We start from the raw sequence: 27167 nt of genomic DNA on the forward strand, positions 1-27167 counted from the left end.
TTTACACTGCTTTTATTCACTTTGTCGCGTTCCTCAGTAAACAATCACATGAGAGAAAAACTCGCTAATTATTGATTATATCGATACATCGATTAATCTTTCCAAGCCTTTATATGAAGACTGGGACGTCACAGTGTTGATACGAACAGAAATGCGTTGAAAACTTTAATTAATAAATAACAGGTAGAAGGTTACAGCCAATGAAAACCACGGGATTCGGAATTGTTCTGTATTTGTAAAACAATTTAAAAAAAAAAAAATAATTAAGACATACATAAAATTGATGTGTAGGCTCGTTTGACATAACAATGTACTTTCGATTCGAGATGTACGAATAGTTTGACGTAATATTTTTTTTTAACACACGATAGCTGTACATGCCGGTTTTAGAAATGTCACGTGAACCTATTATATTATATAATTTTAATACCAGATTGCCTACTAAAAATCACCATTTCATATAATTTTTTTTTTAATAAAAATTATGATATAGGAACTTTGTTGGCTTTAACATAAATAATACCATCTGTAAAAAAAAAAAAACAGCCTATGCATAGGGCGTACACATATTTAAAATCCCAATACGAAAGCTTATAACATATATAAAAGCCAGTATCTACTTACGACTAATATAAATTGAATAACATCTGTAAATGCGAATAACGTAGCAGAGCGTAACGAAAAATGGTCCCCCATTAAGATTCAAGTTTGCTTTTCAATTAATATATCATTTTACTACTAAAACTCGATCTAAAATACTGTTTCTATGTCTATGGTCTAGTAAAGAAGGCCTCGTTGGATATTCCACTGTTCTCTTTTATATCACATCACTATGATTTGGTATATGTACAAGTGCTATCGTCCTCACACTTAGACATTATGACGCACTAAAACTATTAAATTCCGTGGCATTAAGTACATAATTTTTTTTATCAATAAGTATATTTGTTTTCGTAATATAAAAATTCGATTCTATCTATAATCCGAGGGCAGGAATTTTCATAAACACCGATCAATGCCATTTATCAATCTATAGCAGAAACATTATCTTTAATACGGGGTTAAATAAAATAAAAATCGTTATTTAATATAATAAAATATTGATCTTAAGTTTAACTATCTTAAGAGCTTTGTCCACGAATCCGTTGCAAACATTTCAGACGGCAGTTAGAACTATAATTATTTTTTACATTTTGATCTAAACAGGAAATTACAATGACGTATGTAGTTAAAATGAAGTATTTAAAAAAAAATTTTGAGATGTTAATCCGAATCCCTTAAATTATAATTTTTTATTAATATCAATTATTTATAAGAATATCACGTCATTATGTGGGTGGGCGCACCGTAACCACTTAACATGAGACATCGTTCAAACACCTAATAAAGCTAAGACAGCTCTTATTAAAACAGCGCCGCATTTGGGAATGCTATCGAAATACAATAATCCAATTAACAATAACCTAACGGACCACACGCGACCGGTTAATGTTATATAATATGAAGCACCATTCAAGAACGTTTTTAAAATGTCAGTTAGACGTACGAAGTCTCGATTGCTATCTTAAAATTAACTTACAAAAATCACTAATGCAACTTAACTGTCCGCCCTCGGTGCTAGTGTGCGCTGTACACGGATATTATGCTTTTGAACGCATCTATGGTGCCGAAAATGAGAGCGAACAGCCCGAAGATTAGTACGAGTAAATTTTTCCATATGAGATATTTGTAAGGACCGAAACCGATGTCCCAGAAGGTTATGATTTCTATGAAAGCGGGAGCGATGAGGCCGAGGATAGAAAAGCAGAACGCGCCGATGACGCCCATGAACGGACCTATTGTGGGCACGGCCACGGCCAGGAGAACGCACACTGTGACTAGGATGGTGCGCATCACGTAGTCCGCGAGGTCCGGCCGCTGAGTGAACTTGTCCTTCATGCAGTTCCACATGATTTCGATGCAGACGAAGAATTGGAGCCCAAATGTGCAGTACACGGCGATGGCGATGGAAATTTTTACGGTTTGGGCGAGACTGGAAACAAAAATTGACTTGATTAAGAAATATATGCTTTATTGCTCATGTTATAAATGTCAAATTATCAGAAATCTTATTGTGCCGTAAAAACTACTGCAAGAAATGTCATTTACGAAACTTGAGAATGACACAGTATTGGGTTCAGAAAAATTATATACGTTGTTTGGTTCACCGCCAACCTCTGGCTCTAGGGACCGAAGTAGCAAAAACATATTTAGCATATAGATTATATTATTTCGGTTTTAGCATATAACTTACACTTCATAGATCTTAGGATCGTCGGGGTGCGGTTCCAAGTTGAGCGTGATCGAATCTTGTACCAGCTCTCCGTAGCGGAGGTAACCAAGGAATCCAAGAAGAATGTACACCAAGGTGACACCAGACATCCCCTTGTTCAGAACCCCGCAGAATCCAAGCATAGAGCGCGGAGTTTTCATCGAATTTTCTAAAGGCATCACGACACCGATTGCCTCCATGGCAAAGATTGTGAGGGAGAAAAATTGCGGCCATTCGCTGGGATGTTTCACTGCTGCAACTTTCCCGAAATCCAAGGACTCGGTGCCGACGAGGAAATAAAACGTTATCCCGAGGCCCACTGCCATAAATAAATTTGCTATCATTGAGACCGGCGCCAAATATTTCAGATTCTTGATCCATGCCATAAAGATTAGCAGCGGGAGAATTAGGAGGATAAATATTCGTATCCCGAAGTTTTCTTGGGTGCTTTCCCAATAGAAATGAACTACCTGTAAGTGAAAATTTACATTTATTTATAATATACAGAAAGTTGCTTAAATACGTAAGTTTAAGATAGTTGTTCCCATGAGAGAAATATAAACTGAATGATATGATTTTGTAAATAATGTCTTGTAACGAGGCGTGTTATGACAAACTGCCATTTGTACGTCACTACAATAACCGTGGCAGTTAACATATAATCTGAGAGTACTTATTTAAGGCGCGAAATTAATTTTGAAAACAATCTATTGTTGAGCATTTGAAATTGGAATATTTTTATTTCATATGATTTTAACTTATTTAATTTACAGATTATATATTTTTATGATGTTATTTCTTTTTTTTTTATTTATTGATACTCGATAAAGATTATTTCTTTTTTCAACACTTCTTAGCTCGTTCCGTCGTATTTGTTTATAATGACGTAGGTTTAATAGCAATAGGTTAAGCGATCTTGATAGCGTATGGAAATATAACAAGCGTATTAATATAATTTTAATATAAACAATAATTAGTAAATTGTATAAAATATTTCCACACTTCATCTGGCGTCAATAGCACTTTGACCTTTGAAAATAAGATCTGAACTTAGAATATAACGATAACATTAAGTGTCATACTAATGAAGTAATGACGGTTATAAAATTAGCCAAGCAATATCTTTAATAAGAATAATTATGACCGGATGTGGCGAAGACAAAAAAAAAAGCCATTGTATTAATATTATTTTTGGTTTTCGTAATATGTGATCCAGCGTTCTTATCTGATAGTGTCATACAATAAAAATTAAGTTACACATACATATATGATACCCATTGATGTAATTGATAAAATTGAATAAACAGTAAGCTAAATATATTCACCTTTTTAATATTTTCAGCAATTATAACCGCGTACACCGAACACGTACCGAAGTACGTTATGAACAGACTGACCAAGATGAAGATCCTGTAATAAACATAGTTTATTTAAATTTAATTTATTCGATATCTTTTTTTAATTCAGAAATAACGATGACTTGACATTTAATTTCTTAAAAAATAAACTTTTATATATAAATTTTTATGCAATACACAGTTTTTGTTTTAATAATAGCTAATACGTGACACAGCATTATCATGACCACAAGCGAAAGGAAATTCAGATAATGCTATTTATTAGCACACCCGGTTAAATCAAATGTAAATGTCAGTTATAAAAATGACACATAAACAAGATGGCTGTATGCTAATGTCAAATATTTTTTTTCTTCGCTAGCCATTTTTATTTAGATTTTTGGTAGAAACATTAAAATATAATTTACAATCAATGGAATTTGAAAAAGGGTTCAAAACTCCTAAAGGTCAACTGCTAAAGGTCATCCTAAAGGTATTCATATACAGAATTAGTGGCGACGGAAATAGCGTCTAACAATGGTGATGTTTCGTTCTATTTATATTAATTCTTTAACACGACTAAGGTTAAATTAAATTTTAACAAAAAAAAAATCAACATTTGTTATTACTAGTAATAACTTTGATAAAAAACAAGGTTATAGTATTATATTGATCATTTCTATATGATAAATATGTTTATTTTTTAAAAAAGACACATTGCGTGATCAAAGTACATTAAATTAGTGTGTATGTACAATGTGCACAATGGCTTAGCGTTGTCATCTTTTTAATTTACCTAAAAGTATATGCCCATCTTCTTCCCCATTGGGGACCGTTATCCAGGGCCGCCTCCGCAACTTCCGGAAAGCTCATTGTTGGTTTTTTCGTCTTGTAGTAAAGTACGTGTGCGCATTTTATCTAAAGTAAACAAAACTCAATGACATCATTCAAATTATAATATGCAATGCTTCGCTTTCAAATCTTTCCCCAATATTGAAAGTTAACCAAAATAAAAAACACAATTGTTTTTTTTAACTAATCTTTCATAGTAAATTGATGTAATTTTAATTCAACAACCATTTATTCCAAACCATGTACTTTAAATAAAAAAAAAACTTTGTTAAATAATCTCGTATATTGCGATCAATATATAATGAAAATTATCGCAAAACAAAGTGATAGACAGATTTTTGCACCAATATCGCAATAGTTCAGCACAAGCATTATATGGACATACATTAAACATAGCACAAAGAATTACAATCGCATGGCTGCAGGAATGAAAGTATTCCATATAATAAAAATTATATTATCGTCGTAAAATTTTTTGCGTAGCAACAAATTGCTTTTTTTATATTTTTACTATCTTTATTATTAAAAATGGGTGTAACTTACAAGGACGTATGCGCAGTGAGTGCATACTACAGCGACCAAAATCGTGAAGAAAATTCCCGCCAAAAGCCCTGAACACTGGAAGGCTTTTGGCATAGCTAGAATACCAGTACCCAAAGACGCCTTCAGTAAGTGAGTCAGTGTGTCCATGTTGCTGTAAGTTTCGATCATTTAATTACTAAGATAGCGACTATCTTTATGATATTTCAAACATTAATTACTTCCATGGCGACTTATGACATTTTACACGTTCCAAACAGGACGTTATTATAAAGTACGTGCATAGTATTATACGAGGAAATAGATTATAATAAATATATTGTAACAATTATATTATTTGAATCATTTAAGTCTACTTACGAGGTCGGATTGTCCAATTTTCTTTCTGCAAACGGATCGTAATCACCCTCTTCGACATCTTTTTCTTTAGTTAGGTTATATCTATAATACAATTAGACAAAATTTCATTGATTGTTATATATAATATAATTTTTATAAATTTAGTTACGTAACCAAAATAATTTATTGTGTAAAGCGAATGTAGGTCAAGTTTTCAGTTAACAGGAATGAGGCCATATAACCAAGAAGCCAATTAAACCGGCTTGTGTTATATTGGTGCGTTATACACTTCATTACTAAAACTATTTTTATGGCTTTACAAGTTATAAAACACGTAACAAAGTTAAGGGTGTTTCGGTGATGCACTCCTTGGTGCTACTCACTTTTTCTCAACCTTGTCTTTCTTCTCGTCTTGTGGAAGGAACGTCTCCAACTCCTGGGGAGGAGCCACGTTCCCATTTGACTCCTGCATACGTAAATAACATAATATCATAAACATTACACACAATCGAACTATGTAAGTAAAGATAACAAAAGTTAAGCTACTTCAATATTTCATAACTTTTTTATACTTTATTAATAAAAAAAAAAAAAATTTTGTTTGATGTAGTTGTTTGTATTCGACAAGGATATTTCTACTTTCATTGGTAACGGCATAGTAGCAATTGAGGGTACCCCGGACAATTAAAGGCTGATGAATGACCATTTAAGTTCTAGTTAAAATAAACTACGCTGGCCTATTGATGTTAAATCAGATATAGAAAGCATTTAACACGGGCATAGAACGCTCGAAAGTAATTTTATTATTATGTAAGTGTTTAAATGATTATGAAATTTATTATTAATGATAGGCGTTTACTTAAACAGTCTCATTTATAGAGAGATAAAATTCGTTTGCCTGTTTGCAACATTTAAATGATTTTGTGTATTTTTTGGTTTGCTCTCTAAAACGGCTGTACCGTTTCTTACCGGTGTTTCACTGGCTGTTAGCTCACGTAATAAGGATTTTTTTATTTATTTTCATAACATTCAATCAACCGTTATTGCCTATTCAGAATTTACGAGTGCATTACTCAAAAGCGAGTGTAGCAATTAATTAGTCCTTCTATAGTTTCTAAGTATTGTGAGAATTAGGTATCACTTACTTTTTATTGTTATTAAAATGCGTTTTGCTGTTTTAGCGTGAAAGTATTAACGAGTAACATCAATACGCTTAGTATAGGTTAGCGTCCTCACGCTATATAAGAAGCGTTAATAGTTTTTAATTTATAAATATCTACAAATTGTATAAACGTAGAATATTGTATAAAAAACGGGAGCCACTTTGTATGTAGTGACGATGCAGACTAGAACTAATACTACTATATATATATATATATATATATGTAAAAAATATAACTATATATATGGAAATGGATGCGTAATTCTCAAATTGACAACACTGTTATAATAAAATAAGTATTGGATTAATTTTAATTATCGTTATATTCTGAAAGGCGGATTGGTTAGTGTTATAAGATACTAGGAATTGTAATGACTCCTTTCATTCCATGTACATGTATATTTTATTGTTAATTACTATTCTCTAGTCGTGTTGAACAATATTTAATGTCTGTTTTTATGCTTGGAGGTACATTAAAATTAATAGGTACACTACAGTAACTGTGCTTTTTAATCATTTAAAAAAAACACGAGTTAAAAATTACGATGATGTATTCTAGAACATTATTAACAAATAGTTTACTTCACATTAAATGGAATCATTTGTGGCAATGCTTTTTTATGTATTAAGTAATCTTGATATATATATATTTTTTTAATAATAATTAAAAACTTACATTCACCATATCAGCTCCTTGGATTTACAGCTGCTATAATGGGATACCTGAAAAAAAAAACTTTTATTACGCGTCATTGTTTTTTGTTTGACTAAATCCAAACTCGCTGAATCTATAACAATAAATCAAATATATATTAAATAATAAATTTATGTACCGCTCTGATAATTAAGACCTCATACTTAGATACTTTTCAGGTGTCTACAGTTGTTATGTCTAAATAATAATTTATAGGTAAAAATGCTAAATCGCTTATATATGCAAAATAACTAATATGTCCGCATGAGGGAATAAATGCGTCATAGCATTAGCTAGTCTAGTACAAATAAATGGCGTCGTTGAATCACTGGCCTTAATGTCGTTGTTTGAATATTTTTCAAGCAACATTAATTGTTAGACTGATGGGTTCGCTCGTTTACAAATAACATATACAGGTATATTTACCTTTAAAAGTTATTTTACCTTTATAAGATATATAACTATATCAGCTATAAAGCAATGAAGTGTGTGAAAGTTAATAGTATGTATTAACCCATTCACTCGATCAGCTGTTTAATAAATTCTGAATGTCAGTACTGAGTCAGTGACCAAAAACTACACAGCTAACTTTACTAAACTAATTAAGTAGATATATAATTATGTTTTTATAATATATGTTTGTGTAAAATCGACTACGGTAAATACATACTATACATAAAATCTATATTAATATTAAGATTTTATACACTCTTATTAAGATTTGTTTTTAAACGTAAACAATAACCGCTTTTATATTTAAATTATAACCGCCCTGTGTGCGTGCCATTTGAATCCCACAAAGATGATGTTTTGATTAGATTCCGAATAAAATAAAGAAATTCATAATGCAATTAATGTTTAGTTTGGTTATGGAAATTGGTTTACACTAAATGAATGAAATTCCAAACTATGAGAGTTATCGTCAACTCTAAAACACGTTCTAGGGACGGTTAATTTATGGAGCGCGCGCTAATTTAACAAGTTAGGGATATTGGCTGTGAGACTAGGTCACATAATATTTAATTATTTATTACAAGGCCAATAATTGAAATTGTATAATGATTGATTAGAATATAGATAGATTGATAATATTTATCAGATATTATATTATCGATATTATCATTCTATACACATGACATATATCTGAAAACATAAATATCATCATTAGTATGTACTTTTTCATTTAATTATGATGAAATAAAGAATATATATTTTTTTATTACTGCTATAAATTTTGCCAACAGTATTTTGATGACGAGAAAATTATATTGTTAGAACACAAACTTTACAATATGGCGTGTATTGTAGTGGTGTACCGTTTTAATAGTGAGTCAACTGAACTTATTGGTATGCAAACAGAAAATCGTAACGGAATCTCAACTTCCTAAACCAACATCTAAAGAAACTGGCATTTTTTTTTTATATTTTTTTTTATCCATCACATTGGCAGTATGGTTTGCGGTGTTTTAAAATGGTACATTCTACTTTAAAAAAAAAGAGAGTAATATATATATTATATCACTTAAGTATCACTATTTAATAATTAAATTATATTAAATTTTATGATAGCAGTCATTGATTAAGGAACTATTTATTAATTTGAAAAGTAGACGACTAAGATAGTTTGCATGTGTTTTTAACGAGAGACATTGCAATAGGTACGCAAGAATTGGTTGATAACAATCTCACATTAAGGTTTTCGATAACTTTATTCAGTAACTATTAAGGTTGATAAAATTATTACAGTGCAATATTGATATATCGGTAAAAAGGAACTATTTATAAAATATTCACAAAACGACTTACGAATTAACAGCGTATATATAATTTTTCGTTAATGGATTTAGTTTCCTTTAATATAGTAACAATTACGTCTGTACTTTCTAATATGACGTAGCAAGAGAAAAAAAAATCGAAGTATTTTAGAGAACGCTTCTTTTTCATATAAGATTTAATGGTTTTTGCTGATTGACAGTGAAAAAAAATGAATATTTCAGTTGAAATCGTGATGTTGTTACGCGAACAAATTAGATGTTGGCAGGTCGTGTTAGAAACGAGAGGTTTTACAAAAGAAACGTAGACGAACTGTAATGATCGGTTCGTGATTTTGTACAAATAATTTGATTTTCATTATAATTTATATTTCGGAGGTCTAACCTATCGGGTGAATCGAGAGAAAATAGGTTCAGTAGAATAAGGTTTTGCAAATTTAATACATGTGACGTTATGATAATACACTGTAGTATTTTTTTTTTAAAACACTTATGACGTAAACATAGACAGCTATTGTTTTTTTTTTTTAAATATATGTCGAATCGACTGTGGCCGAAGTTATAACTGGGGGTAATGTTAAAACTAACTAAAAACGTTTTAAAAAAAAATCTTTTGTCTCGTTGTTTAATGTTGGATTTGTCTTCGTTTCTAATGCGTTATCCATAAAAGTATCAGTGTACTCAGAACACGATTTCGGCTATTAAATCGTTTGAATCGTTGAAGGAAATTTATTATAATAATCATTTAATATGTACTTCAATACATTTATTGATTTGATTGTTGATACGATTAATATATATATATATATATATATATATATATATATATATATATATATATATATATATATAAACGTATGTCTGTTCAACGATAAAATAGTATCCAGTGTCTTTCTGTTTTATATGTGAACATTCAATACGAATACCTACTGTTTTTGTAAATGTCATCTCATGTCGAGTGTCGATAACGTTAGACAATGAAAACAAAGCGAAAGTGTAATAAACATATTTATCATTGTGTGTTAATATCGATAAAGGACAGTAGGAGATAGAAATAATAAAGATATCAAGTAAATAAACAATAATATTGTCAGTGTGTTTAAGCTAAGTACTCATCACGCCACATACGAAACTTTACCCGTTTTTGGTCCATTAAACTACGTTGATAGTGTAATCTGCGCATTGATGAATGACAAAACTGTTAACTCTATGTACGTAGTGTGACGACGCAAACTTATGTTAAGCGTACTGATCGATATTGTCACGGTCGTTTATACTATACTGTGTGTCTGTACTATTATCAAATTTGATTATATCCTATAGAAAAAAAAATATACATACCCGTGATAAGAATATGTTTTATGCCTATTTTACAATAAAAAAACTAGTAGGTCAATAAAAAAAAACGTATTTTCACATTTCTGATTTTCTATTTTGACTTTCCTTTTTTTACTTTCTATCTAACTATTAGGATAAGTGTAGTAATCGTATTGTCGAAAAACGAAAAATTTCATCGAGTTAATATTTATCTCTTCTTCTTAGTCCTCTGTCCCCTAGATGGGGCAGAGGGCGTCCACATTACGCGGTCGTCCCTTTCGGTATTAATATTAATTAAAACGTGAAATTTTAATAAGTCTTGAACCTAGCATAATTTATGACTGTATTTAAGTGGATCAAGTAATATTAAGTGCTATTGATTTCCGAGTAAACAGTTAGGTGGGGGCAAATGTACTGCAGTGTCGTATTTCATTGGCATTTTGTGGCCTTTCTGCAGTCGTTGTGGTAAAGTGACACCCATTGATTGATTCTGATATCGAAACAAGCCTAAGTTGCGGTTAAAAATAAAAAATAACTGTGTATTCTATAATATCTGTTTAAAATAAAATGTAACTTGCATCAGAATTTGCTGGAATTTCGACTGTGAGATTTCGTTATTACAAAATGACAAGCGTTTTCTTGCCGTCTTGGAAATATTTGTTCAAACGTATTAGAAAAAGCAGTGAATGGACGTTTTAAAGTAATGGTTATTCGGGCGCAGGTCAGTGTTACAAAAAAAAAAGTTGGGAAGAGATAGATTCAATGAAAAAACATCAATCGATGTAATCAAGTTTCAAACTTTAACAGTCTCAAAATTTTATATGAATTTAATATTGAACTATGCTGTTATAATTGAAGTGGTAAAAATACTGACGCAACGTCTCGACGTCGAGCAACAACTTTACATAACAAAAATCTCTTTACAGTGCTAACTGCCAAAACACCTTCATGATTTTCATTCTTAAGATGTGATTTGATGGACGAGGAACTCGTTTAATACTGAAGCATAATGAACATCCAAAGCGAGCTCGTGACATGGTTTGTTGAGCATTAACAAATGAGCGAAAAATCAAACACAGTTTCATCTAGATATCCTTTCTTTGTTATTCCTAAAATAGGATCTAGCGTGCCCATTCTGGCGTCACACACAAATAGTAACCAAATCTATGTGGTCTCAACGAGATGGCATGCCACAGTTTCTATAAGTTTATTCGATTAGTGCTTAAGACGTATCCTTTTCTTATTGTATAGGGATTATTCGTTCCGGACTTTGTCATAGACACATAAACACATAAACGAACCGTGCACTATTAGATGAAATAAAACACAGCATGAACGAAACTCAGCAACAATTATACAGAATGGTCATGGAAATTTTCAACAAAAGAGTATGTATGTGCCAAAAAACATGTGTAGACAATTTTCTAAATTTGTTATGCCATTTATAGTCTTATCTCGTACAGTTTAAGATTCATTAAAAGTACACAAAACTAAATAGACTTAATTTTGGATCTCAATAAACCTACCCGTGTACTTAGCGTCATCGAATAATGCATTGTCTTTATTAATATTACAAGTGTCATTTAACGATTAATATATATAAATTATGCTTAGTGTCTCAAGTATGAACCTGAGCGTGTTTAAATACGATCTAATTTCATAAACACTCCGCATATGCGAAGCTCAAATCTATGAACCGATACAAATAGGCATTTTAATATGGCATCGCAGTGCTATAATGTGCCACGTATATGTGTGCTTGGATATAATTAGATTTGGCACAATCATCTATATCTAATAGATGTCATTCAAATTTAATATATTTTCTTTATAGGTTAACTAACCTTTGATTTAAAACCAGTTTCAATTTCGTCCTATTAAATTATGACGTCGTTTTACAAGGTAGACCAGTGTATTATTATATTTGCTGTAGGTATGCATATTTTGAACAGATTATGTAAATAAACTTATGTAATGTTTGAACTAGTGGCACGGTAAAATAGTTTATCAAACACAACTTTATAACTGCTTTTGTGTACTTATTATTATACAGATAATAAATACGTCTTGTTATTGAAATGATGACAGGCGTGATCCGCATCATCACTTTAACACGTATTATTGAACGCTAATAACAATTAATAATAAATTGATAGGATAGGATTAATATTTAGAAACTTTATTACATAAAATTTGATAAAATTAATCAAATACACAAATAAATCTATTGGAATTGATTTAAATAGTGTTATTTAAAGGTTAATCACAATGAATACTTCTCCAATATGAGTGTTTCTGACATTTCTTTATATATATTCCGAATAGAGCAATAATTTTTGATGTTAAATTATAAACAAATTTAATATTTTGGATGTGGTCAGCGAGACCTCGTTTTATTTTAATAACGAGGATGAACTTTCAGATACGAGATTGAGGGAAGGTGTAAACTATTAAAGGTTGTAAAGATTCGGTTTCAAATAAGTATATATTGATATTCTGCGAAGGTCACTGAAACAGTGACTATCTACGTTTTTATCATATTAATTTAGGAATTCTGTACGGATATCACAACTGTGAATATATTTGATTTCACCGATAATATCAATAAGTACTTGTGACAGGAAGAACATTATGATTTTAGTTACTGAATAAACAGCACCGGTTAAACAAAGCAAACAAAGCTATGAAATTGCGGGCGATAAGATATAATGTTACAACAGATTACAAACAAAATCTATTTAATTCTAACGTGTATTTATAATTATTCATAAACAAAGGTTCATGTGAAACATGGCTGTGTAATTTAAGACCTAGGTGAAGAAACTTTGACAGATAAAAAAAAAAATCTTTCAAATTTATTTAATTGAAGGGTTGAATTTTATACCTGGTCTTTTGTCTATTGCTCTCTTTATAGATAACGTTTTGTGGGTCATGTTAGCTTAAACGGGTTTGCGTATTGTTCGTTGTGACAAAAATATTTTTTAGCTTAAAGAAACTGGTTTTCTATTGGAAATATTATAAACGAGGTGCGTTTCGATCTGTGTGAAAGTAGATGGAGTGATTTGTCTACATCCATCATGTACACTTTATTATACAATTATATTTCTATACAGCGAGTGTGAAGCATGAACCTACGGTGAAAAAACGAAACGAAACGTCAGAGAGAATAGTAGATTTTCAGAAAAAGACAGAATCAAAATCTAAATTCTGAAAGGATGCTAATTGGCGACCTTAGTTTCTTTCGATTAATATTTACGATTAAAATATATGTAAATGAAACTTAAGATTTCAGAGGTTACGTTAAATATGAAGCTGTTGTTTCGAATTTTTTATTTTAAGTATAATATTTAAAAAAAACTCTCTTTTGAGTTGCCGCCAGTATAGTTCTTTAAGAAATTATTTTTCCGTAGAGCGTTCCGTGGAAAAAAAATCAACTTCAATAAATTTGGCATAATATGATTAAAAATAAAATGTTATAATCCAAAAGATTAGAACGCATTTGAAATTTATAAAATAGTGACGCACTTATATAAATGCCAACGCTGTGACACGTGGTCGCTTACATTCTCTTACGTATTTTTTTTTATGTTGTACGAAAAATAATGGCTTGTATTCGTAACTGTTTTCATGGGATATTTTCTTTAATGTAATATAAAAAAATATAATAAAAGAAATATTTATTTGCTTACGTCTGTTTCTTACGTGGACTATTTAATTACTCGATTGTTAATTTTCTATACAGGCGCGTATCTAATGTGTGCAAACTTCAAACGTGCCTTTATTAAATTATGAAATGAGATAATTATTACATTTATTTTAAAACAGCAACACTCCTGTTTAAACTGGAATACGGCTGATTCTATATTTGACAGTACAGCGTTATCGAAATTTACATAGTGTTGCTGCTATTTATACGACTCATTTATACAAAATAAAGTGTTTTTAGTATCAACCGTCAATGAGTATTTATAATTTGAGTAACGTTATTAGGTAGGATGATTTTTATATTCAACCTCAGTCCATCAAATCATCTTAATACGATAACATAGTCGTTTTGAAGTATATAAAAAAAAAACACGTGCAAAAAATTCACCGTTAGCTATGTTCATTCTGCGTTAATAGTTAATAATTAAGGTATGACAGTCTGACCTAGATATCTTGTGTCTGAATAATGACGGCGTCCGAGACGATCAATGAAACTAGTGATTAGTCAGAGAAGGTATATATCAGGATATTTTTACAATAACCGAAGTCACGCCACGATTAGCGGCGAAAAAACGCGGAGATTGTCGCGTTTTTAAGATGGTCGCGATACAAGACAGCGAAATCTGAACCGAAATATGACACTCGTTTTAATTTGTCATATAATAACCGAATCGTATTTATAACGAAATATATAATGCACGTGGATATTTATTCTTAATTTCAATCTTATCAAGATTTCTTATCTGTCGTTTACAATTTCATTGAAAATTAATTCCGCACGGAGATGAATTAACCAGCGTTTATTTTACGCGTTTTTGATGAGATCGACGTTATAAAAAACGCTTCGATACAAGATATTTCATTGTAAGAAACGCTTTAGACATCAGATGCCAACGACCTCTGGTATTGTGTGCCCTAGTAAAATAAAATCACGTATTAAAACGAGTCATTACAGCTTAAACTTCATACGTCACTATACTACGGCTATACATATTGTTTATAGAATAACGAAGATAAGATTATTTATGTTATATTAAAAATAATATTCGTAGCGTATATAAATAACTTTGATTACCGTGTGAATATTTTTATTTTTGAGACGTTATTATATTTGCTGGTAATAAAGCAAATGTTTGTCACTGCCGTGGCACAGATTTGAGGACTGGGATATTATTATTACGGTAAAATTTTAAACAAAAGTCATGTTCCTGAATCTTGGAAATTAAGTCCCAACAAGTATCGAATTCCTATTGTTTTTATACTATTGTCGTTGGCGTGCTGTCGTCAATGTCTAAGTTTTTTTTTTTAAACATGCCGGTTTCACTTATTTACCTGGTAATTTAAAACTTGCTCATTTTTAAATATAATTCGACTCAATGACACCGAAATATAATTAGCATAGATTTAAAAATGGTCATACGAAAAAAATTAAAACTACAGTTGTACATTACAGAATGTGTAGACTGTAGGGTACGACATGCTGACGTGAAGATCCCCTTATGTTTTAATTTAAATTATCCACTGTTTAGTTTAAGATAAGAAATATTATTGATAATTTTTCAATGTAACAGCTGTTCTAAATTAATGACTTATTATACGCTATACCGTATCTATACATATTTAAAGCACATATACATATAAAATGCTCTCAGATAAATTATATTTTTTTTATAAATTAGTAAATAAACTTTTACATGCACACGGTGTAACTATACAATTCAAATACTTCGCTGTCATAAAAGCTCATTTATATATTGAATTATAAAAACCGTAATCACATATTATATATAAATAAAATATTTTTTTTATGTTAAAATTTAATAATCACACGTTACCTTCTAGCAGTCTCGTATATATTTCTATATCACAATGAGGTTATACTGTGAACCAACTACACCGCCACGTGTTTTTATAAATAGTGTGAAGCGCGCGCGTTCGACGCGGTGGTTAAAATCGGAATGAACGAAGGTTGCAAAAGCGAACATAACACTATAGTACGGGCTGTACAAGTAAATGAGAACGATTGTTGCGTCATGTAGTGTTAGGAACTAGAGTAAAGTATCATCGTGCATGGCTGAATAACGACAGGTTGTACTGTAAGCTTCTGATACACATTGAATTCACGAAATATATGAGGATATGAAAAAAATACGAGTCATTTAAGTGAAATTCGTCGGTTCACAGACATTTTGTTTGTTAGGATTATTTAAGTAAACTCATCAATTATACGTTTCCTTTTTTTAGCTTCCACATTTAACTATGTTTATTATTATTCATGCTATATGAATAGACTAATTAGTCATTGCTGTTATTTTGAGCGATTGAGTTAACGTAATTTTCAGAGCCTGTTCATTATTGTTCGTATTATGTTTTTTTATTTTTAACTAACTGTCGCAAATTTTAATGTTGAATTAGTATAAAACGAAAGATATATTTTCAATATTAAAGGGATGATATAGTAGTGTATTTATTACTAAACTACTGTCTAACAGTCGTATTTAATATCGAATATAGGTCCGTCGCCTGAAATCTACTTTAAAAATTATGTTATCCTTAGTTTTTAATACATGAATAAGCATAGTAAATGATACTAGTGAAGATGTATTCATTAAATTACTATTCCTTTTCTAATAAAACGTGTGATATAAATACTTATGATGATAATAGTACGTCCAACTGATAACATTAATGGTGTACAAGTATAATGTGCCTTATTTATATTCCTGGTGATAAAACCATCGGCTAAGACATTGGATAAATTACAATAAGCTGTGTGTACGGCTGACGCAATACAATACAAGCTCAAAGCATCATAAAATTTTGCTTGTTAATTTACATCGGGCTTTTAAAACACATAGTGTTATGACATCACATTTATTCAATTATATTCGCTAAACTACGTTCCGCGAAACGTTCATATTTCTTATCTGACACGGTATTTGAAACGGATGAAATCCTAAATCAAAATTTATATACACTCGTATGTAACAAGTAAATCTTATCAAGCGAAACAACACTGGATGCGATTTAAATATTTAATTTCTTATAATTATTATCTGGCGGTGTTGTTAGCCATACGAAAAATAACGTAGGAAGTAAAACACAAATAAGTGAATTTTATGACATTTTATTAATATGAAGTTTTTGCAAATCTTAAACAACTGAGCTATTTTATAACTCAAAATACAGTATGCTTAACCCAAGTTTGTATAATCAGACTACATACGGAAAGTTAACCCTTTTTTCATTCAAACAAGAAACATTATAATATTAAAGTAGCTCATGGAATAAAAAACGGGAATAGATTCGTATTTAGTGTGTTTATATAAACTTGTCCTAAGCATACTGGTGTGTTAAATGCAAGGCTTTCAGGTTTTTTTTCTATTCGAGACATTTTCATGAAGTCATATGCGATTGATAAATATAGTAAAATAAGTCATAAACACTTTTTTTCGCAATGAACACCGTCTGATAACTGGCAGCCTTTAAGATATACGGACCCATTCAGCTTATACTCACTTTGATTAAGAATGAAAGTTTCATATAGTTAAAGTGGTTAAGGGAAAATTATTGTATTCTTTGTAATCGCTTACACTTTAATTTCTGATTGTCATATTAAAATAACTAATTACCGTTATATTTTTAAAGCCATCCTTTGATTTGAGATAATAAGTGAGTATATTGCTTCGCTTGAAAGACTCTTCCCTTCGTTATATTCAAGGCCTTATGTGCACTTCCACACCTGTGTATTCACTAGCTTACTTTCATAATGAATATTATGAAGATAAATGTGTTTATTTATGACAGCAAGCGTATAAGCTTACATTGACCTTGAGGTCAATATTTTATTAAATAAAAAAAAATTCGCTACACAGAATTTCATAATTCAATATAAACATTCCATTAATAAATATTTTTACAACCGAGAACGACTACAATATTATCTGTAACAATAAAATTATCTAAATTACAGTCGTTAAAGGTCAGGCATTGGATATAATAATTACAGTGGAATTAATTTATTAATAAAACAAAGAGAAACTTAATTAAATATGTAAACAAAATATGTATTTCGTGACTTTTTATTTTTCTGTTAATACTCTACACACGTATAGAGGATCTCGTACCTGCTTACGTTGATACTGTAAGTGTGAAGTTTTCTATTTTTGTCTTGACGGTGCAAATTTGTGGTATGGCAACTGAAGAGCGAGCTAAGATTGTTTCATCCTATAGATTGTATACAACACCAGCTTGGAGGACGTCTTGAAAATTCTGAATAAAGCCTGACATATTTAAAAGTCGTTGATTTTTTATGATCCTAACTACCTTAAAAAATTCTTCACCGCGATTCAGATGAGTTACGAGTGTGGCAAGTTGAAAAAACTTAAAATAGTTTTTTTTTTTTAATATTTTCGTTATAATCTAGTCATCCGTAATTCTGTTCTTCCTACTCAATATAAAAAAAAATTGTAACCTATTAATATTATTAGCATTTCTTTTATATAAAAAAATACTTTTACATTCATTCTTAATACGCACAGACTTCAGTTCATCAAACAAGTGCAAGTTTCATTTAATATAAACCATCCTTTACAAATTACAAATTGACTTGAGTTACCAAGTCTGTCATAGGGTTACTAGTATTGTTTTTAAGTAGTTGTAAACACTCAAGTTAGTGCTATTTGCTCTTAATTTGTGGCCTAATGAAAGTTCTTCTTATTCATACTAAAGCCTTTGTCATTTCCACACACGGGATAACGAGACGTATTTATTATTGAATGTGTTACTTCGAAAGTATGTCCTAGACATTTCCAGGTCGTAATATCTACTAATATAAAGACCGGCTGACAATTTTATATTTTAAAAAAAAGGTGATATATCGTTTATTAAATTATATTTAAAAAAAGAATTCCTTTCCATTCTAAAATATCGACCGAGTCAGCCCTTAAACATGAAATTAAATGGCCTGATTGATCAATTGACTTCTTCAACAAACTAGGCCTCCATTATTGAAGCTAGAAATGAGAAATTTGTTTTCACATATTCTATGTCATACAGTCAGTTAGGTCTAGACAGAAATATTCCCGATCTGTATTTTTTAGGAGCCTGTTTTTGTAAATAAAATACTATTAAAACTAGAAACGGTAATAAATTGCCGAATATATTAAATAAATTAAATCTTTCAGATATTGACAGGCTAAAAAAATCATCAGTGTTTTGTAAGTGATAATAATAAGAGAAAACAATAAGAGTATTTGATGACAATGGCAACAATTCCTTTTGGAGCATTGCTATAGGCCCGTGTGCACTCTTTATGGGATACGGTATATGGCAGATGGGTCAGCTGACGCAACATCGCATGCCATACATTGGCTGACGTAATATTATATCACCCTACACCATGCTATAGCCACACACTAATATACAAATTTTTGAAAAATGCTGAACGAAACATCACGAAGACTATAAACTTTAAATAATTTTAATTTACACGTTCTTTTTTAGACCATTGAATTCAATACTGTCAAATTAATTACATTTATTTAAGTTGTGTGACATCTGTACTAGCTTTGATATGAAAATATAATTACCTTTAGGTCCCTACGCATGACTTCATTTGGCATGTTTTGTTGTACATTCAGTTTCTAAGGTAATATTTTGTCCCCTTTTAGCGTTCCCCAGGTGACATTTTTAGTTAATTTCTTTTTAAATATTAGCTCGTTTAATGGCAAGAAAATATAATATTATACAATGGTAAGTGTACTCTCAATTAAACTCATATCAGAAACACCTTAAAAAGAGAGCATTCTGTAAGGGATAAATATACAAACTCACAAGAATATGTTATTTTTTAATTTCCCTTACATTCGCAGGTGGTTAAAGCATTGCTAATGCTGATTGTATATTTTAAGTTATATAACCTTAAAAAACGATAACTCAGCGGTGTCCATCTGTCAAGACCTTTGTTCTCAGAAGGCATGGAAGTTATTTAGCCGAAACAAAAATCGAATACTTAGGAACATGTCTTCTTGCAGCTGTCAAAAATCAAGTTGATAAGTCGATGTAATTCAAGATAAAATTATTTACGCATTATAAAAGTTTATTGGCATTCCCCATTCCGAGATCGTATATTCTTTTGATTCCTGTTACTTTATATTTAACAGAACATTCATTGAAATTATAATAATAAGAAATAATATGTTAAGAATATTAGTTGTATGAAGATTTACAGATCTGACAAAAATGGGAGTAACATGTAATGGAGAGTTAAAATTATGTACAATCTAGGAATTACGTTAACAAATTTTAGGAATCTCTTTTTCTAGGGAACGATTTGCTAAATTATTATTTATTCCGCGTGCTTTTCTGTGTCCCGTTATCAAGGTCAGGTTAGTAGAGCCTTCGCTCTAAATAGTTTTCTTAAATAACTGTGCTGTGCTACAATTTATGAGCTTAATATCCTTGATAATCTAGTCCAAGTACTCCACTGATTCGCTGTCACTTGCACTTTAATGCGATACCTCCATTTTACAATCAAACTCAAATAGCGTCTGTTTGTTCGAAACACACGCAATCTTTTGCTAATCTGTGTTAACAATTTTTACCCTTCATTCTTTTTTATTTTCCACAGTTAATAGAGTCCTTAAATTTGGATTGATTTTTTTTTAATTTACGTAAGTATGACGAACAGAATTTAATTCGTCAATATTAATTATTAAATACGTCTACCGTATATATTATGAAGGTAATATAATAATGTATTTGTTTGGTATCAAATAATTAGGTTATATAAAGATTGTGGAGCTGGGGCAGCGTATATTGAAAATAAAGTTTTTAAAAATGACGTGACTGTTTCTTTAATTCAAGCGATTCAATGAAAATGATATTAAAATGAACAAAAATCATTGTTTCAATCTATGTAGTTTTCAATATATTATTATTGTCTAACAATTTTTTTTACAGTCATAAAAGCACTTATTAATAACTTTCATAAATAATTAAACATTGATGATTAAAACTTACTTTTACTATGAAAAATTTAAATAGGTATAATTAATTTACTTTTAGCTCGACACCAGAGCCATCTTTTGAAATAGGACGTCATTTTGCAAATCATAACCGAGTCCAGATTTATTGAGGGAAAAACGTTAGAAGAGAGAAACTTTCAGACTAGGGTTGAAAGCTTCGTAGTTTTCAACCTGAACGCTAGATGGCTGCAGCGGAAATAAATTCATTTACTTCTTCTGGATGGTCTACTGAAGAATTATACTATAACATTGAATATATAATTTTAATTCTATTTGCCGATTTTATATTGTTTGTTTGCCGATCTATATATTTTATTTTACAAATGATGTCTTTAACACCAATTAGTGTCTTATTACTTGTATTAAGACCTATGGGTTATATAAGATGTGGTGGAAGCAATGTGGTAGGGGTTAGCTCCCGGCGACATTATTCAAATGGCCAACAGTCCGCTGGTAGAGAACAGTGTTCAGGGTTCCACTCTAAGTCTTATTTAAGTTTCGGAACCAGCGCTGTGATGTTGTGAATTTCTTTTAAAAAAATACCTTAGAACTTTTAGACAGACGACTTATTTTCTGAAGACTAATGAGATAGACCTCATACTTTTCTTGGCTTCTTTGTCTTAAATTGGAATTGATTTCTACAATATATTTACATAAATTTAATATAAAATATATTGATTTTTTGCATTTTGCTCAATTATTTAAAAGGTAAGTTTGTTTTTCAACGTAGAAATAAAATAGTGATAACATTATTCATATATTTTATTCCGATAATATAAGCTCAAGCGAGTGGTGCATATTACTTATTGCTTTTAAGCTAGCGTGTTAACAAAATTTTTTGTTTCAGATTCTTTATCGGTCACGATTTTTAAATCTATCCGTGAATTCTATATGTGGTCACCAAAAAGTGACATATAAAGTGCTTAATAAAAAAGTGTGGCATTTGTTCATTCATTGGCATCCTTCATCGCCGAAACTAGTAAAAAAATGTGATTGCTTTAAAAAAATACTGATTTTTTTACCAATTCGTTTGATAGCATAATTAAATTTTTACTTACTGCTGAAGCGTTTTATTTGAAAATATTTTCAACTTTGTAAGAAAATTAATAACGAATTATATTAAGAAAATACGCTATCCCTGTGCTTATTACGTAATTCCAAGGCAGGAAAAAATTTATAAGAATTCATTTATAGTATTACGTAAATTTAGGAATACGAATGATTTTATAAGTATTTAAATTTAATTTATCATTTTGTATATATATATTTTAATTTGAATCATACATTCTATCGCAGCACCCAGTATCTTCACCGGATGACTAACGTATGATGATAATTGATTAGTGCTATGTATAGGCGATTTTATTTAACAAATTTATTTTTTATTTAGATTAAATTTTTTATATTTTATTTAATATTTATTTTAGGTGACTTTATTTTATATTTGTTTCGGCTCGCTCTTTGTTCTCACTGTGGTTTGATCAAAGAATTATTGAGGTATAGTTGTTATTACTTCTATTCTACGATTTTGTCAGCGTTAGGCTTCTGCGTTGCAAATTTCTAGTACCGTTTAAATATTTACACTTTTATTTTTCAATTTAATTAGATTTATTACCAAAGAAAAAATATTGTGAAGGAGGGTTTTTAGCGGTCATAAGTAAGATTTTATACTGTGTGCGTTAATTAGTTACTAGTTATGATTAAAAAGAAAAAAAAAAGGAAAATATTCAATTTATGATGAGATTGTCTATGATTGCGCAATAGTTTTAGTAAATTCTTCCGAGGATCAGGTGTCTGTCTAAATAAGTGATTAACTCGATAGGACAAACAAGTTTATATACACTGACTTCTAATTATATAAGTAATCTTTAACAATGACGTAAATATATCAAAAGCCTTTGCAAATTTATTAAAAACAACACCTAAGACTGTTTCATATCTTTATAATTGTTAGTTGATTTCAATTTTTATAATGTTTTTAAAATTAATAAATAAAATTCTCACGAATTAGAAAAGGACAGCGTGTGTACGTAATATGAGGTTCATTGATATTTAACTTTTTTTTTTGACATATGTAAACTTGAATGACATTAAAAAGCATCCCCTATTATGATTAAGTTGTCACGTTAATATTAGACTCGATATAAAATCAAACAAAGACAAAGGAATCGCGAACGTTGTATAACGAGACGAACTGCGCAAAAGCCTACATATGCATAAATTGTACACTCGGATAGTATTGATTTAGGTGCATCCGAGGTAGATTTTCAGCAGAGGACGGGTTAACTCCACTTCTCCCTGCCCCCCCTTCTTCCCACTCACACCATTCCCAGGTAGTCTATCAGGGAGATGCACCGGGACTTGGGAATGGGGATAATTAAATAGGATATCAAATCAATAACTGCACCCATAGAATGTTCTCGAAACTAGAAAGGGATGGACTTATGCGTTTCCATGTGTAAATTACGTAGTTGCATCTCTTTCCGTCAAAGTGGCGTGGAAATGGGGGGGTGCGTGGTCGGACCGCAGTAAATCAATTGTACTGTTTCTAGGAACAGTTTCTAGGCGGTCGCATGGGCGTAGGCTGTATTGATTTATGCATCATCCGGGTCGGAAAGGGCAGAGCGCAATGCCTGCTTATGCTAACAGACTGATATATTTTATGAAACTTGTTTAAGTTTAACGGAGTTTTTCCTACAAACAAAATTTTCCATTCAAATAATTAAATCGAATATCGATATCATTTTATTAACAATTGCAATCACTTTGACGTTATCATTAATGATAATTTAAACGAATCCAGTTCGTCTTCGGCACATCTATTATTAGATCAACATGTATCTATAAGTTTAAAAGAATGAATGGTACTATCAGATGATAGATTAAATTAAATTAATTTAAGTGTCCCATTGTGGTACTGAAATTAGTTCGACCGTCTTATATTTCATTGCAAATGCCGCGGTCATTTTTAAATCCGACAGAAATTATATGTACACTGAACTGATAATAACTATAATTATATATGAAAGTAGATGATTGAATGCATAAATAAAAACAATTACATTAACATTGATATACAATATGGTAAAAATAATCAAAAATAGTAATTATTTTCGCGTATAATACCAATATATTTACATTAATTTCAAGAAATGAGATCTGCATATGGAGATAGTTAAAAATACAAACGAAAAGAAGTTTGAAATTATTATAGCTTTGTTTTTAACTGAATTTTTACTACAAACAATATTCCATAAATGCATCTGTGATTCATATGTTTTAGTAATTAAATTTTTTAAACAGTTAAAATGGATTATTATACACGATGCTTACATCGCCAATATAACACGTTCCTTACTTAGAAGGTAACCGAATATAATGGGCAAAGATTTGTCAATGAAAAACTATAAGCCATACGGAATTACAGTTGTGGTAATCGTACTTATACGTTAGTCATTATTTATTAATATATTGTTACAACTGTAATTGTCCTTCTAATAATTGTCGTACCAGCTTCCTCTAATTACCCTCACGATTATAACAATAAATTTATATAGCTGTGTGTATTGCCAGGACGAAAATAATGAGTAAATATTTTAAATAATATATAAATAAAAATGGGTGTTAATGAGATCTATAATTTTAAATAATTATATTTATAGCATAGTATATTTTAAGGTAAGGTAAATATACTGACTTCAGCTAGTTTTCATGTTATTCGCAACATAACGCATTTAATAACGACGTGTTTATTTACTAGAGTTATTAGCATATACGTAAATATATATTATGTTTATATGTAGGTAGTAAATGTTTGCTTAACTATGCAGTTTCACATTTTATCTCAACCTAATTATGTTGTTTGTTGAATTATAGTTAAGCATTATAATTAATTATATCTGATGTTTAATTATATTAAAATACCAGTTAGTATAGCGTTTGTTTGTCGATTAGTTTTTATCTCTGCATAAGTAAACTATCAAACTGATTTAAGGTTACGAAAAGTAGGGTGGGTAATTTTAAATTTAATACGGAATATTTTTCTCTTTGATAATCCTAAACGGTATTTTATGCAATAAGTCAATGTTATACAAATTGGTTGAGTGATGTTTAAGATAAACTTGCCCTTCTTTTTTGTATTAAGATACATTGCGATATGTTTGTGTGGCTTCTATGGAGACAAAGCTATTGTGTTCCATTCAAAATGCATTATCTTATATTAGGATTTATTTCAAGTTGGCAAACACGTGTAAAAGATATAATCTTGTATTTTTTTTTTTCGAATATAAATTGCAGACTTAAGGTACACATCGATAGTGATTATGTTGATTTAAAATGTAAAAAGTCTGCATTGCATTAATTCTATTTGTGGAGGTAAGTTTTAATAAATAGAATTCGGTATGGTTTTGAAGAATTTATTGCTTGTTCGGTAGCCGGTTTGCTTACATTTATGTCACTTAGTTCAGACAAAATAGGTATTATTTATTTTATACATTTTTGTCCCTTATTCCAACTATGAGTTGATGATAGGTCTCTGTAATCACATGCAGCATTTGGCTCGTTTTATTCTCGGTTTCCTCGGGAACACGGCTCGGCATGTACGACACGGCAAACAACATGGTAGATCTTCATCTTCACATTGTATCTGCTTACAGGAGTGAGTCGCGGGCTTCAGCTTCGCAGGAGCTCGTGGCGTTACTAGCTCCACCTGATAACAAAGAAATTAATTATATGTGACAATGTTATAGACTGCATATCTGTTTAGAGTTACTTTAGTTATACCTCTATATTGCCGGTGCGGTTGGGTTCGTCTGTTTGTTTGCCTATTTTGAGCAGGAATACATCTTTGTCGGGATGAAGGAGTTTCTGTGCTTGGACTCCTTTCGGAGCATCATTTGGCGTGATGTTGCAAACGTCGCAAAGATTGTCGTGAACCTCTTTTTTGCTATAAATCAACTCCGAGTTGAGGGCAGTCCTGTTTGTTAGAGCCTCGCAAATATCATCTGGGATCTGGGAGAAAATTTTAAGTCAACTAAAAATTTGGATATATTCGTATTTAACGTATTATTATAGCCGACTTATTTATTTTTAGTTCTGATGTTTAATCTTTTTAAAATTTCAATAGCTTCGCTACGCCACTTGGCACTAACAATAACTTCAGAATAACATCACGATAATATAAAATTAATATAGGTGACTGATAATGTTAACGATATTTTTCATTTAATATATTTTTATAAACAGAAAACTTAATAATTTATGATTTAAAATTAAGAGAACGTACAACTTACTTAACAACTAAGAGAACGATCGATGATAAAAGAGATACAAAGATATAAACTAGCTTTTATCTACAGGGTTGCTTGAAAGAATTTCTTTTAGAAAATACTATATAACAATTATAATAAATATTTTAAGGCAATGATAATTTTCACACGGAAATGTGACTTATTTTGAAGAGTATTAGGCACAAAGTAGATTTAAACCTGGAAGTTTAGTCTATTGGCGGGCCCTCCATCGTCATCTCCAACCATGCCGCACGTCTCTGAACAAACAGAGCCTTCATCGTCACAAGTACATTGATTTTGAAGTTTAATCTGAGATGGTGTCAGCTTCGGCGGTTTGGAAGTGCTTTTCGGTATCCTTATCTTTACCTAACGTGCGACACAATATTAATATATATATATATATATATATATATATATATATATATGTATATATATATATATATAGGTTATATTATTAATCTGAATGCTGAATCACGTAATTTGAACCACAAAAACAAATGAAATTAGCGTTAGCATTTTCGATTACGTATTCAGAAATATGTTCGTACTTATTTTACACACTATTTTTCTGTTGACGTTTTTTTATGCTAATCTATTATTATATTTAACATAATTCTCTTTACCTCATTTCCATTGAATATAGCGCCTATTTCTTCATAAGGTTTACGTGTACTCGGGCCTTTTGCCATATCGATTTTTAAAATTGAAATTTCATACAATAATTTTGAGCCCAAAAATATTTGTGAGATCAATCTTCTGTCACGGATATTTTTCGTCGACATGGAGATATTAAATGAGGTTTTATTAAAACAATGAAAGTAT

At 30.5% G+C, this 27167-nt stretch overlaps 2 protein-coding genes across 2 annotated transcripts; both read right to left on the reverse strand.

The window, feature by feature from the left end:
• Positions 1-215: 215 nt before the first annotated feature.
• Positions 216-16012, reverse strand: LOC116777508 (proton-coupled amino acid transporter-like protein pathetic). Its single transcript, XM_032671102.2, has 9 exons — positions 15865-16012; positions 7218-7264; positions 5763-5845; positions 5401-5481; positions 5044-5194; positions 4445-4566; positions 3637-3721; positions 2294-2781; positions 216-2032 (listed from the first exon to the last, which is right to left on the reverse strand). The coding sequence occupies exons 2-9, from the start codon at positions 7224-7226 to the stop codon at positions 1618-1620; spliced, it is 1434 nt and encodes a 477-aa protein (XP_032526993.1). The 5' UTR covers positions 7227-7264; positions 15865-16012; the 3' UTR covers positions 216-1617.
• A 9444-nt stretch (positions 16013-25456) lies between these two features.
• LOC116777660 (uncharacterized) lies at positions 25457-27133 on the reverse strand. The gene is made up of 4 exons (XM_032671333.2): positions 26969-27133; positions 26544-26711; positions 25840-26067; positions 25457-25765 (listed from the first exon to the last, which is right to left on the reverse strand). Exons 1-4 carry the CDS (start codon positions 27125-27127, stop codon positions 25598-25600), a joined length of 723 nt encoding a protein of 240 aa, XP_032527224.2. The 5' UTR covers positions 27128-27133; the 3' UTR covers positions 25457-25597.
• Between the last annotated feature and the right edge of the window lie 34 nt (positions 27134-27167).

The sequence above is a fragment of the Danaus plexippus genome, chromosome Z (assembly GCF_018135715.1).
Source record: "Danaus plexippus chromosome Z, MEX_DaPlex, whole genome shotgun sequence".
In the NCBI taxonomy this organism is placed as follows: Eukaryota; Metazoa; Arthropoda; class Insecta; order Lepidoptera; family Nymphalidae; genus Danaus; species Danaus plexippus.